Source organism: Cajanus cajan, chromosome 10, assembly GCF_000230855.2.
Source record: "Cajanus cajan strain Asha chromosome 10, NIPB_CcT2T_4, whole genome shotgun sequence".
In the NCBI taxonomy this organism is placed as follows: Eukaryota; Viridiplantae; Streptophyta; class Magnoliopsida; order Fabales; family Fabaceae; genus Cajanus; species Cajanus cajan.
This window is the reverse complement of record NC_138526.1, coordinates 16931498-16943734: the sequence shown is the minus strand read 5'-3', so window position 1 is coordinate 16943734 and position 12237 is coordinate 16931498. Positions and strand designations below refer to the sequence as shown.

Below are 12237 nucleotides of genomic sequence, written 5' to 3'. Positions count from 1 at the left end.
GGTCGTAGAGGTGACCCGTCCAGTAAGATCGGTGAACCTCCTTTGCCTGATGTATTGGTGCTCCAAGATGGGGGAGGTACCTGCAAAAGAGACTCTGATGCCAAAGTTAGGGTTTGCATGAATAATAGTCTCATATATATAATGCACGTACCTTAGGGTGGTTTAGGTTTGCCTTGTGCCTTGGGCCTGAGATAGGGTATGTTATGATATGATATAGTTGAAGGGCGGATCTGGTCTGGGGCGAGATCATCGGGTTCAAGTGTGATTTGCTCAGATACCGGGCTGACGTCGCGCAGCACGTGCCCGGGGTTGTTTTGTATTGCTAATCCGGGCTCGGAGCCCGGGTGCGAAGTACGGTTAGTACACTAGCCCCCCGAGCTCCAAAGACCGTAGGTCGAGGAGTTAAGACCGAGCTCGCCAGTGGGAAGTGACCCTTCGCGTATGTCCGCCTGTGAAGATGCCAATCGTGCAAAAGTCATTTCGTATTTCGAAACGCGAGGTCGGCACGTTAGTGGTCATGACGGTTATGCAATGATGGGTTCCTCTGTCATAATGGGTCTCATTTAATGTGTGGTCAGGCGCGTCCCTTGGGTGACACGTGTCGTGACCGTTTTGAAATTCTACGGGAGAGTTTTTTCTTTTCTCTCACTCGCGCCCCTTGGCCTTTTTCACTTTGCTCTTTTCCATTCTTGTGGCTTCTTGTGCACGCCGTTGCTCTTGCTTTTCTGCTTGTCTTCCGTCTCCGTCTTCTCCGTTTCAGTTACCGTTTCCGATAACCCCTTCGTTGTTAGGGTTATTTTCTGAAGAGGAGTACCAGGTACTTCCTTTTTACTGTCTTCTCTTCTCTTTTTCCCGGTTTTTCTTCGATTCTTTCTTTTCTTTTTCATGGCTGGGGGGAGTAGTGCCGGTTCTTCTGTGCCTTCTCGGGGTAAGGCGCGTGGTAAGGCGGTGGCTGTCGGGAAGGCTACCGCCGAAAAGAGGGATCTGCCCCGGGGCCCGGAGCCAGGTATTCCTGGTTGTGACTGGGTCAAGTGTGAGATGGCGGGGGTCCAAAGCGTCTTTCGGACCTTTCTTGATGTTAATAGGGTCTCTAGGTCGTGTAGGGTTTGCGACCCTTCTATCTCCCATATGATTCGGCTTGAGCCTTGTCAGGCCAATGAGGGTGTGTACATGGGGAAGTCTACCGACCCTCCCCATTTCTATATGTACCTGAGCTTTTTTAGGGATTTAGGTGACTGCCTTCCTTTCACCCAATTTGAGTGCAAATTTTTGAACTTCATCAACTCGGCTCCTTGCCAGTTGCACCCCAATAGTTGGGGTTTTTTGAGGGCTTTTCAAGTCCTGTGTACAGTACTGGGGATAGAGGTGTCTCTTCGCGTCTTTCTTCATTTTTATCAACTGAAGCTAGGCGCTCCGCCTTATGGCACTTTGTCTTTGAATGGGAGTAGGGATGGGGGTTTGTTTACTCTCTACTCCCAATCATATAAAAACTTCAAACAAGAGTTCTTCCGGGTTGTCCTTGTGGGTACTGACCCCCTGGAGGACGAGGTGTTACACTTTGGCGGCTTGCCGAAGTTTCCTTTTTACTGGTGTCCCAAACTGTCTAGGTTTCATGGTCTGGGTAACCTGGAGGTGACGGCTTCAAAGGCAGCCGCCATCGAAAACCTTGCCGCGCTCCCTCGCCCGTTGGATTGCAAGCTCATTCTGTCGCTTGCGAATTCGCCCTACAGGGAGAGGGGCTTAGAGAGTGAGTATTTTGTGTTTTGGTGATTTGCTAGGGTTCGTGTAATTTCCTTTTGTTGATGTGTTTCCATTTTTGTTTGCAGGCATTATGGGGAAAAACTTGTGGCGCAAGCTTAAGCACCGCTACAACATTACCGAGCTCGAGATTCCTGAGCCTCCGGAGGAGGATGTTGCCCCCCTGAAGGCTAGTCGGAAGAGAAAGAGGGGGGGGGAAGAGGCCGAGGGAACCTCAGTCCCTCCAGGTGCCGAGGAGGTGACCTCCAAGGTCGCTGATGCTGATGCGGTGGATCTCACTGAGAGTCCACCACCCCAGGTGGCTTCTGAGGAGGTGGCTCAGATTGCTGAGCCTACTGGGCAGGCCGCCGAGGTGGAGGCCCTGACTGCCGGGCAGGCTGCCCGAGTTGCCAAGGTGGTGAGTATCGTCTTTCTCGGACTTTCCCTTTGCCTTTTGTTATGTTGTCCGACTGTCCGATCTGGGTGATTTTTTGCAGGCAGGAAATACCGCTGAACCTGAGGTGCAGGCGGGAAATGCCGCCGAGCTGGTCGCCTAGGCTGCTGAGGTGGGTGGTGTTTTGTCTTCTTGTGTTCGTGGTTTCTCGTACATCACATTGTTTGTTTTTGACGTGGGACTGACTTTTTGCAGGCGGGGCCGGGGGTCCCTAAAGTGGACTTTTTGGGTGCTGAGCGGGGAGTACCGTCCTCTGCCACGAATTCGGCGCCGCAGGCGGGCTCGTTGCAGAGGCCTGCCCGGACTCAATACCTATCCCATCGCTTTGGGAAGGGTATAGATAAGGTGCGGCTGGATCACGTGAGCGCCTCCGCCGACCTGGATTCATTGTGGAGCGTGGGGGTGACTGCGGAGGGGTTCTTCCCTCAAGGTTCGCTGAGCTCCGAGGACCGGGGATTGATAGACAGGGTCAGTCCCGAGGACAGCCTTGATGCTGCCTAGGTCATGCTGCAAAGAGTGATGGGTATAGTGAGCCACTGGAAGCCTAAGTGGGGCCAACAGCGGGAGGATTTGGCTAAGCAGCAAGAGGACCTGGCCAAGTTGAGGGGCCGACTTCAATCTTGGAAGGAGGCAAACAAGATCCTGAGGGAAGAGAATAAAGCTCTTAGCGCAGCCCTTGGTGAGGCGAAGTGGCACGAGGCTGAGCTCCGTTCTGCACGTGGCGACCTTGCCCGGGTGCAGAAGTCTCTTGAGATTGCGTTGCGATCCAATGAGGCTTATGCCTCTCAGGTGGGAGAGCTGCAGGAACTCGTCGCCTTCTCTCGAGGCTGCGCTCGCTCCTTGGAGGATGAGGTGACCTCTAGTCGTGGCCAAGTACAGGCTTTGGAGGACATTGTGACCTCTCTTAAGGGCGAGTTGGCGGCGGCGGCTGAGGAGCGCCTCCGTAACGAGGTCATTCTTGGTGGTCGTGAGGACGAAATTTCCACCTTGAAGGCGGAGCTCGCGGAGCTGGTGGCGGGGAGGGCGGCCACGGACAAGAGGCTCGCGGAGGTCGAACGCTCCGTTGTGGTTGAGCACAAGAGGGGCTTCCAAAAGGCTGCTCGTCAGGCTCGGCTTCTTGCTCCTGGATTTGACTTTTCTTCCATGCATGTGGAGAAAGTCGTCCGCTTTGGGAGGCTAGTCAAGGAGGATGATGCCGACGACAGTTCTGGCGGGGATGCTTCAGCCTAGGCCGCCTTTGTAATAACTGGATTTATTTTTCTTTGGCTTGAATTGATGTACTGAATTTTGAGAACTTTGTTTGTATATATATATTTTGCTCTATCTTGTCCGTATTTGCGTTCAATTTTGGCTGTTCGCGCTGTTTGAGGCACATGTTTGGTGTCTGCTATATGCTTTTGTATATGGTGATACTTCTACCTTGAGTTGGTGAAGTCGAGATTCGAGGTCGGCCTTAGTTTTTGTTTAGTAGGACTTTTCGTGGGGGTTCGAACCCGGCCGTAAATGAATGTGTTAAGATTCGTATTCGACCTCGAATTTTGACTAAGTAATTGTTGTGAAAGTTCATAAATGACCCTAGACTGGAGTCAAGGTCTGAATTCGACCTTAAGTTGGTCGTGCCGGGGTTTGAATTCGACCCCGGTATTGAGAGTGGGGTGTGCTTTGCCAGGATTCAAAGTCGTCCTCAGGTTAGCGGTTTGGACTCGACCTTTAACCTCGACCTTTATCGAGAGTGTCGGAGCTCATATTCGCCCTTACAGTTCGATTTTGAGCAACTGAATGATTTTATTGTGGTTCGGATTTTACCGATTTGATTAAGGTTTGGGTTCGACCCCGGACTTCTATTTGGGTGAACATTTCTGTGAAGGTTCGATGACCTTGATTTATTGGTGCCGAGGTTCTGAGCTGACCTCCAACCGGAGTGTGGTGAATTGGATAGGTTGTCCGTATCTGCCCTTAGGTTTAGGGTCATGTATGTTTCGTCACGATTCGAACTCGACCTCAAGTATACGGCTCGTACTCGGCTTTTAACGATAGTGTCGAGGTTCGTACTCGGCCTTAGATTTAGAGTGGTGCGTGTTTCATCGCGGTTCGAACTCGATCTCGGATATGTGGTTCGGACTCGACCGCCGAATAAGTTATTAAGGTTCGAACTTGGCCCTTGACAAGAGCATCGAGGTTCGTATTCAGAATTCGAGTGAAGTGATTTGATTAAGGTCCTGAATCGACCGTTAAAGAAAGCGTCGGGGTTCGTACTCGACCTCGGAAATGTCGAGGTTCGGATTCGACCTCAAATTTGGGATATGCTATTTAGCTAAGGTTCGAACTCGACCTTTAACGAGAGACTCAAGGTTCGTGCTCGACCTCAGGTTCTGAGATAGATTATTTAATTAGGGTTCGAACTCGACCTTAGACGGAAGCATCGAGGTTCGTACTCGACCTCGGATTTGCTATTTGATTACGGTTCGGACTCGACCTTTAACGGAAGCATCGAGGTTCGTACTCGACCTCGGAAATGTCGAGGTTCAGACTCGACCTCAAATTTTGGATATGCTATTTAGCTAAGGTTCGAACTCGACCTTTAACGAGAGGCTCAAGGTTCGTGCTCGACCTCAGGTTTTGAGATAGATTATTTAATTAGGGTTCGAACTCGACCTTAGACGGAAGCATCGAGGTTCGTACTCGACCTCGGATTTCCTATTTGATTACGGTTTGGACTCGACCTTTAACGGAAGCATCGAGGTTCGTACTCGACCTCGGAAATGTCGAGGTTCGGACTCGACCTCAAATTTGGGATATGCTATTTAGCAAAGGTTCGAACTCGACCTTTAACGAGAGACTCAAGGTTCGTGCTCGACCTCAGGTTTTGAGATAGATTATTTAATTAGGGTTCGAACTCGACCTTAGACGGAAGCATCGAGGTTCGTACTCGACCTCAGATTTGCTATTTGATTACGGTTCGGACTCGACCTTTAACGGAAGCATCGAGGTTCGTACTCGACCTCGGAAATGTCGAGGTTCGGACTCGACCTCAAATTTGGGATATGCTATTTTGCTAAGGTTCGAACTCGACCTTTAACGAGAGACTCAAGGTTCGTGCTCGACCTCAGGTTTTGAGATAGATTATTTAATTAGGGTTCGAACTCGACCTTAGACGGAAGCATCGAGGTTCGTACTCGACCTCGGATTTTCTATTTGATTACGGTTCGGACTCAACCTTTAACGGAAGCATCGAGGTTCGTACTCGACCTCGGAAATGTCGAGGTTCGGACTCAACCTCAAATTTTGGATATGCTATTTAGCTAAGGTTCAAACTCGACCTATAACGAGAGACTCAAGGTTCGTGCTCGACCTCAGGTTTTGAGATAGATTATTTAATTTGGGTTCGAACTCGACCTTAGACGGAAGCATCGAGGTTCGTACTCGACCTCGGATTTGCTATTTGATTACGGTTCGGACTCGACCTTTAACGGAAGCATCGAGGTTCGTACTCGACCTCGGAAATGTCGAGGTTCGGACTCGACCTCAAATTTGGGATATGCTATTTAGCTAAGGTTCGAACTCGACCTTTAACGAGAGACTCAAGGTTCGTGCTCGACCTCAGGTTTTGAGATAGATTATTTAGTTAGGGTTCGAACTCGACCTTGGAAGGAAGCATCGAGGTTCGTACTCGACCTCGGATTTCAGCGTTTGCACAGTTAGAGTTTGTTTTCGTCCTTTAGATAATCAGGAAAATGAAAATATGAGATGAGCGAAGGGAGTAGTTTTATTTATGGTGCTTGTGTGCCTCGTTAAAAACCCTCTCAGTCAAAGGCTGAGGCGGGAAAAAAGTGCACAGCTTTGTTCACACTGGGAGAAGAAGAGAAACTTAAAAACTTAAGGAGCTATGGCGGGGGGATTCCCCTTGCTTTGCTTGCTCGACGAGGAAGTCTTTAGGCTCTCAGCGTAGTATTGCCGAGCTGTTTTCTGATTAGCTTTCACGGAGATGACTTTACCGTCCTTGCCCGGGAACTTCATGGTGAGGTGTGGGGTTGACACTACCGCTCCGAGTTGGTTCAAGGTTGGCCTCCCGATGATGATGTTGTAGGAAGTGTTAGCTTCCACGAGGAGGTACCGGACCATGACCCACCTTGTATCCGGTGGCGTTCCGAAAGTTGTCAGCAAGTCTACGTATCCCCGGGTGTGAACTCGCTCTCCTGCGAAGCCGATGAGGGGCTCCGTGTGAGGTTGGATGAGAGAGTGAGGGACGTCTAGTTTGAGGAACGTTGGCCAGTACAGGACATCAGCCGAGCTTCCTTGGTCGATGAGTGTTTTCTGCACTTTCCAGTTGACTATCTCCACAATGATGACCATGGGGTCGTCCTGGTTAGGGTTGACGCCGGCGTAGTCTTCGTCAGATAAGGAGATCGGCGGTGAGCTTTGGTGCGGGACCGAGGTGGTAGAGTAGACGCAGTTGATGCTCTGCAGGTGTCTTCTTCGGGCCGAGCTGCTGGCGCCTCCTCCCGCAAAACCACCTGCAATCATGTTGATTACTCTCCGTAAGGGAGCCGACGCTGTTTCCTGACTTATTTCGGCCTGTATCACGCCGTTAGCATTTTGCTGGGACCCTGTGGGTAAATCTGTGCGAGCTCGTGACCCGCGGCCTCTCCCGCGTCCCCGGCCTCCAGAGCCACCTCGGGAGCCTGGCTGTCGCTGGATGTAGTGGCCGAGGTGGCCTGCCTGGATGAGTTCTTCGATGCGGTCCCGGAGCGTGCGACACTCATCAGTGGTGTGGCCATAGTTCCTGTGGTACCGGCAGTGTTTGGACTGATCGGCGCTGTTGGGGGTGTGGCCGGGTGGTGGAAGGGCTAGTAGGTTATTGTTACTGGCTTCTTCTAGGATGTGGACTCTTGGGGCGTTTAGGGGAGTGTAGAAGTCATACCTCCCGCTTCTGTTGGCTCTGGCCAGCTTCTTGAATTGGCTGTCATTATTGACTTTTACCTTATCTTTGTGGCCCTGTTCCGGTTTTGCGGGGCCCTTCCCGCGAACTTGGTCACGGAAGGCTGAGTGCTCTTCCATCTGAATGTAGCCGGCGGCGCGGGCACGCAGCTCATCCATGTCGCGGGGGGCGTCGCGGCATAGGTTGTCGACGAACGATCCGGGTTTCAGTGCCATGAGCATGGCGTGCAGGGCGACCTCTGGGTTTAGATTTCGGATCCGAACCGAGATGTTGGAGAAGCGCTCCATGAAAGCTCGCAGAGATTCATCATCGTTCTGCCTGAGGTTGGCCAAGGCGGCCGAGGTTGTGTGGTGAGGCCGCCTGGTGGCGTATTGTGCCACGAATCGCCGCACCAAGGTGGCAAAGCTGTCGATGGATTCGGCTGGTAGTTGGGTGTACTAATGAAGCGCGGGTCCCTTGAGTGAGGTCGGAAAAACCCTACACAATATAGCGTCGCTGTTAGTGTAAAGGTTTACCTGAGTTGTGTACGAGTCGATGTGCTCGTCGGGGTCCGTGATGCCGTCGTAGCGGTCGAGGTGGAGGGGCTTCCACCCGCGGGGCAGTGGGGTCTCCATGATGCCATCCACAAAAGGATGACGGCGGAAGGGTTCTTGGCCCTCGGAGACATGGGTGGGGGCCCTGCTAGTACCCTGCCCTGATCTGTGCGTTGATGCATGAGACCGGTGCGTGGCGGGCCGTGAAGTCGGTGCCTTGGTCGTCGCTCGGGATTGGGAGGCTGAATGTGCCTCCTCCTCATGAGTGTCGCTCTCGTGCGGAGGTTGTTCGGAGTGGTGTCGAGGGAGCTAGGCACGAATGCGCTCATTCTCGGCACGTAACGCTGCAAGGTCTGCTTCATTAGCGGTCCGCATCGCTACAAGGTCATTTTCGTGCTGGGTGCGCATGTTTTGAAGGTCGGCGTCGTGCTGTTGTCGCATATTCTCAACTTGGTCGATCAGCCGCCTTAGGGTTGCAGCGTCGCTGTCCATGTTGATTGAGTGGCTTGCGTCGTCTGTCGCTCGTCTGATATGGCTTCTAGTAGAAACCATGCAGGTGCCCGATAAGAGTTGTTTTGATCGGCCCCACGGTGGGCGCCAAATGTTCTTACCGGAATTTGGTCGTAGAGGTGACCCGTCCAGTAAGATCGGTGAGCCTCTTTTGCCTGATGTATTGGTGCTCCAGGATGGGGGAGGTACCTGCAAAAGAGACTCCGATGCCAAAGTTAGGGTTTGCATGAATAATAGTTGAAGGGCGGATCTGGTCTGGGGCGAGATCATCGGGTTCAAGTGTGATTTGCTCAGATACCGGGCTGACGTCGCGCAGCGCGTGCCCGGGGTTGTTTTGTATTGCTAATCCGGGCTCGGAGCCCGGGTGCGAAGTACGGTTAGTACAAAATTTTTTAAAGTTACCGATTTTTTTTTCCATTTTTTACGAGTAATATTTTAGACAGATAATCCGTGGAAAAAATTCGTCGGTAATGTTATTTTTCAGAAGGATATTTATCCGTGGGAAGAAGTTCGTCGGTAATAAGTGTTTTTTTTTGTAGTGTTTTGTGGTAAGGAAAATCATACCATAGACTCTTGCTACTTCAAACATAGATTCCCTCCCAATTTCAAATTCAAGAACAAAGGGAACTCTACTTCCCTAAACACTCTCAGCAGTAAGGCTCCCAATACCCAAGCTAGTGAGATTTCAGGAAAGCAAAACAAAGAGTCCACCTCAAATTTTACCCATGAAGATTATGATCACCTCATTGACATGCTAAAAAGGGCTAAGTTGCAATCACCAGAACATAGCATTAATCAACTTGTCCATCAAACCACTGTTGAATCAGTAAGTTCTTCCAACTCGCAGCAAAATCAACCAGGTAACCCTTTGGAACACACTGATTGGATTCTTAACACTGGAGCCACTGATCATGTCTGTAATTCGTTATATTTTTTTACTAAATATCATTCTATAGATCCAATTCATGTTAAATTGCCTAATGGAATTACCTCCACTGCTTAGTTTTCTGGAACCATTATTTTTTCTGAAAAGCTTTTCCTTAATGATGTTCTAAACATACCCAACTTTCATCTCAACATCATATCTGTGCCAAGGATTGCTGCCTCCTTAGATTATAAACTCATATTTAACAAGAATTCTTTCATCATATAGGACCTCACTTCCAAGAAAATGATTGGGCTTACTGAGGTCAAAAATCACCTTTACATTCTACAACCTTCTTCCAAGGATAATTCTGTTTCAGCGTGTAAATCTAATTCTGTTTTGAATGTTCAACCAAAGGCCACTACTTCTTCCTTTGATCTTTGGAACTATAGGCTTGGTCACCCTTCTCATGTTGATTTACAAACTGTGAAAAGACATTTTGCTTATGTGACTTACAACAAAAATGTTACTTGTGATTATTATCATTTTGGCAAGCAAGCTAGATTACCTTTTCCTACTAGCACTACTAAAAGTTTATCTTGCTTTGATCTTGTTCATATGGATATTTGGGGCCCCCTTGTTATTCCCTCTATACATGGTTATAAGTACTTTCTTACTATTGTAGATGACTATTCTAGGCATACTTGGATTTATTTCATGAAATCAAAAAGTGAAACCAGAAATCTGATTCAAAACTTCATTTCCTATGTCCAAACTCAATTTACTAAACACATTAAGGTAATAAGATCTGATAATGGTGTTGAATTTGCAATGGATCAACTTTATGCTACCTATGGGATTGTTCATCAAACCTCTTGTGTTGAAACTACTCCACAACAAAATTCTGTTGTGGAAAGAAAACATAGACACATTCTAAACATAACTAGAACTTTTCTTTTTTCCATTCTAGTGTTCCTAAATCTTTTTGGTGCTATGCTGTTAGTCATTTTATTCACTTGATAAATAGGCTTCCCTCACCTGTTTTAAATGATTTTTCACCTTATCAAATGTTGTATGATAGACCACCTACATTATTAGACTTAAAGGTGTTTGGTAGCTTATGTTATGCTAGCACTTTGGTTAAAGGCAGATCCAAATTGGATCCTAGAGCCACTAAAGGAGTTTATCTTGGTTCCAAACAAGGCACTAAGGGTTTTGTGGTTCTTGATTTCTTAACCAGAAACATTTTTGTTTCTAGAAATGTTGTCTTTTATGAACATATATTTCCCTTTTTTGAAAAAGGTTCTACTGTTACCACTAATTCACAACAACAAAATGATGCTTGCTTTGATTTTCTATACTTTGATTCATCATCTCATCCTGTCACTACTGTTGATAATTCTTCTCTCCTTGATATTGATTCTGCTCATTATGAAAATGATCTTAATGACATTGATGAATCTGCTCACCCCTCTGAAACATCATCTCCTTCACAACTAAGGAAATCTACTAGACATAAATGTCATCCTGCTTATCTCAAAGACTATCATTGCAACTTGTTGATTGGTGTGCCACCACCAAAAGATAAACACATCAGGTACCCTCTTAATTCTATTTTGGCCTATGATTCCCTTTCATATTCATATTCCAGGTGTGCTCTCTCAGTCACTACCCATGTTGAACCTCATACTTTTCATTAAGCTGTTAAAAATAAGGTGTGGGTTAAAGCCATGCAAGCTGAACTTGGACTATTATGCCTTTACCTCCTAGAAAGACACCCATTGGTTCCAAATGGGTATATAAAATTAAGTACAAATCTGATGGCTCAATTGAAAGGTATAAGGCTCGGTTGGTTGTAAAAGGGTATACTCAAATCCAAGGTTTAGACTATTTTAATACTTTTGCCCCAGTTGCAAAATTAAGCACGGTTAGAATGTTACTTGCTATTGCTTCTTGTCAACATTGGGAACTTCATCAACTTGATGTTAATAATGCTTTTCTTCATGGGGATTTGCTTGAGGAAGTTTACATGGAGATACCCCAAGGTCTTAACATTGATAAACCTAATCATGTTTGTAAACTCAACAAATCCCTTTATGGTTTGAAGCAAGCTAGCAGACAATGGTTTGCTAAACTTTCTTCATTTTTACTATCTTTGCATTACAATCAATCTCACCATGATCATTCTCTCTTCACTAAACATCATGGAACTCGTTTTACTGTGATTTTAATCTATGTAGATGATCTTATCATTGTTGGAACAGATTCTGACGAAATCAATCACATTAAACAATCTTTAGATGTCAAATTCAAAATTAAAGATCTTGGTCCTTTAAGATATTTTCTTATTTTGGAAATTGCTAGGTCCCATCTTGGCATTTCCCTTTCTCAACAAAAATACACGTTAGACTTACTTGATGAAACTGGCTTTCTTCCAGGTAAACCAGTTCTTACTCCCATAATTAAAGCTACAAGACTCAGCCACACCACTGATTCTCCTTATAAAGATCCAGCTGGGCATAGAAGGCTCATTGGAAAACTTTTGTATCTCACCACAACTAGACCCGATATCAGCTATTTTGTCCAGCAACTAAGTCAGTTTTTATCCTGTCCTCAACAGTCTCATTATCAAGCTGCCATCAGGGTACTCAAATACCTCAAGGGCAATCCTAGACAAGGCTTGTTTTATCTAGCAGATTCCCCTCTTCAACTCAAAGCCTTTACTGATTCAAACTGGGCTTCTTGTCCGGATACTAGAAGGTCTCTCTCTAGCTATTCTGTTTCCTAGGAAATTCCCTCATCTCTTGGAAGTGCAAAAAATAGTCCACCGTTTCAAGATCCTCTTCCGAAGTAGAATATCGTGCTCTTGCTGCCACAACTTGTGAAATTTAATGGTTAACTTACTTGCTTCAAGACTTCTAGGTTCCCTTTACTGCTCCAGCCCTCTTTTATTGTGATAACCAATCTGCTAGACACATAGCATTTAATGTTGTTTCCCATGAACGAACCAAACACATTGTGATTGATTTCCACCTTGTTCATGAGAAGCTTCAAGCTGGCTTATTTCACTTACTCCCTGTTCTTCTTCTCACCAATTAACTGACATATTTACCAAACCTCTTGATCTTTCACCTTTTCAATATTTATTGTCCAAACTGGGAGTCATCAACATATACTCTCCAGCTTGCAGGGGGTATTA

The 12237-nt window shown here is 47.2% G+C and overlaps 2 protein-coding genes across 2 annotated transcripts; one reads left to right on the top strand and one right to left on the bottom strand.

The window, feature by feature from the left end:
• Positions 1-5994: 5994 nt before the first annotated feature.
• On the bottom strand, positions 5995-7845 carry LOC145952338 (uncharacterized). The gene is made up of 3 exons (XM_083064684.1): positions 7646-7845; positions 6468-7535; positions 5995-6040 (listed from the first exon to the last, which is right to left on the bottom strand). Exons 1-3 carry the CDS (start codon positions 7843-7845, stop codon positions 5995-5997), a joined length of 1314 nt encoding a protein of 437 aa, XP_082920810.1.
• Positions 7846-8213: 368 nt separating this feature from the next.
• On the top strand, positions 8214-10738 carry LOC145952337 (uncharacterized). The gene is made up of 5 exons (XM_083064683.1): positions 8214-8358; positions 8743-9086; positions 9327-10036; positions 10120-10635; positions 10690-10738. Exons 1-5 carry the CDS (start codon positions 8214-8216, stop codon positions 10736-10738), a joined length of 1764 nt encoding a protein of 587 aa, XP_082920809.1.
• The last annotated feature ends 1499 nt before the right edge of the window (positions 10739-12237 follow it).

What these genes read in the sequence shown, in the direction of transcription:
- LOC145952338 (XM_083064684.1), bottom strand. Translation starts at nt 7,845, where the DNA reads ATGCATCAACGCACAGATCAGGGCAGGGTACTAGCAGGGCCCCCACCC. An exon ending in TCGACTCGTACACAACTCAG is followed by an intron (nt 7,536 to 7,645) that starts GTAAACCTTTAC and finishes ATCCATCGACAG; the next exon opens with CTTTGCCACCTTGGTGCGGC. An exon ending in GGAAGCTCGGCTGATGTCCT is followed by an intron (nt 6,041 to 6,467) that starts GTACTGGCCAAC and finishes TTCTTCTCCCAG; the next exon opens with TGTGAACAAAGCTGTGCACT.
- LOC145952337 (XM_083064683.1), top strand. Translation starts at nt 8,214, where the DNA reads ATGCAGGTGCCCGATAAGAGTTGTTTTGATCGGCCCCACGGTGGGCGC. An exon ending in GGTGCTCCAGGATGGGGGAG is followed by an intron (nt 8,359 to 8,742) that starts GTACCTGCAAAA and finishes ATCATACCATAG; the next exon opens with ACTCTTGCTACTTCAAACAT. An exon ending in ACACTGGAGCCACTGATCAT is followed by an intron (nt 9,087 to 9,326) that starts GTCTGTAATTCG and finishes TTCATCATATAG; the next exon opens with GACCTCACTTCCAAGAAAAT.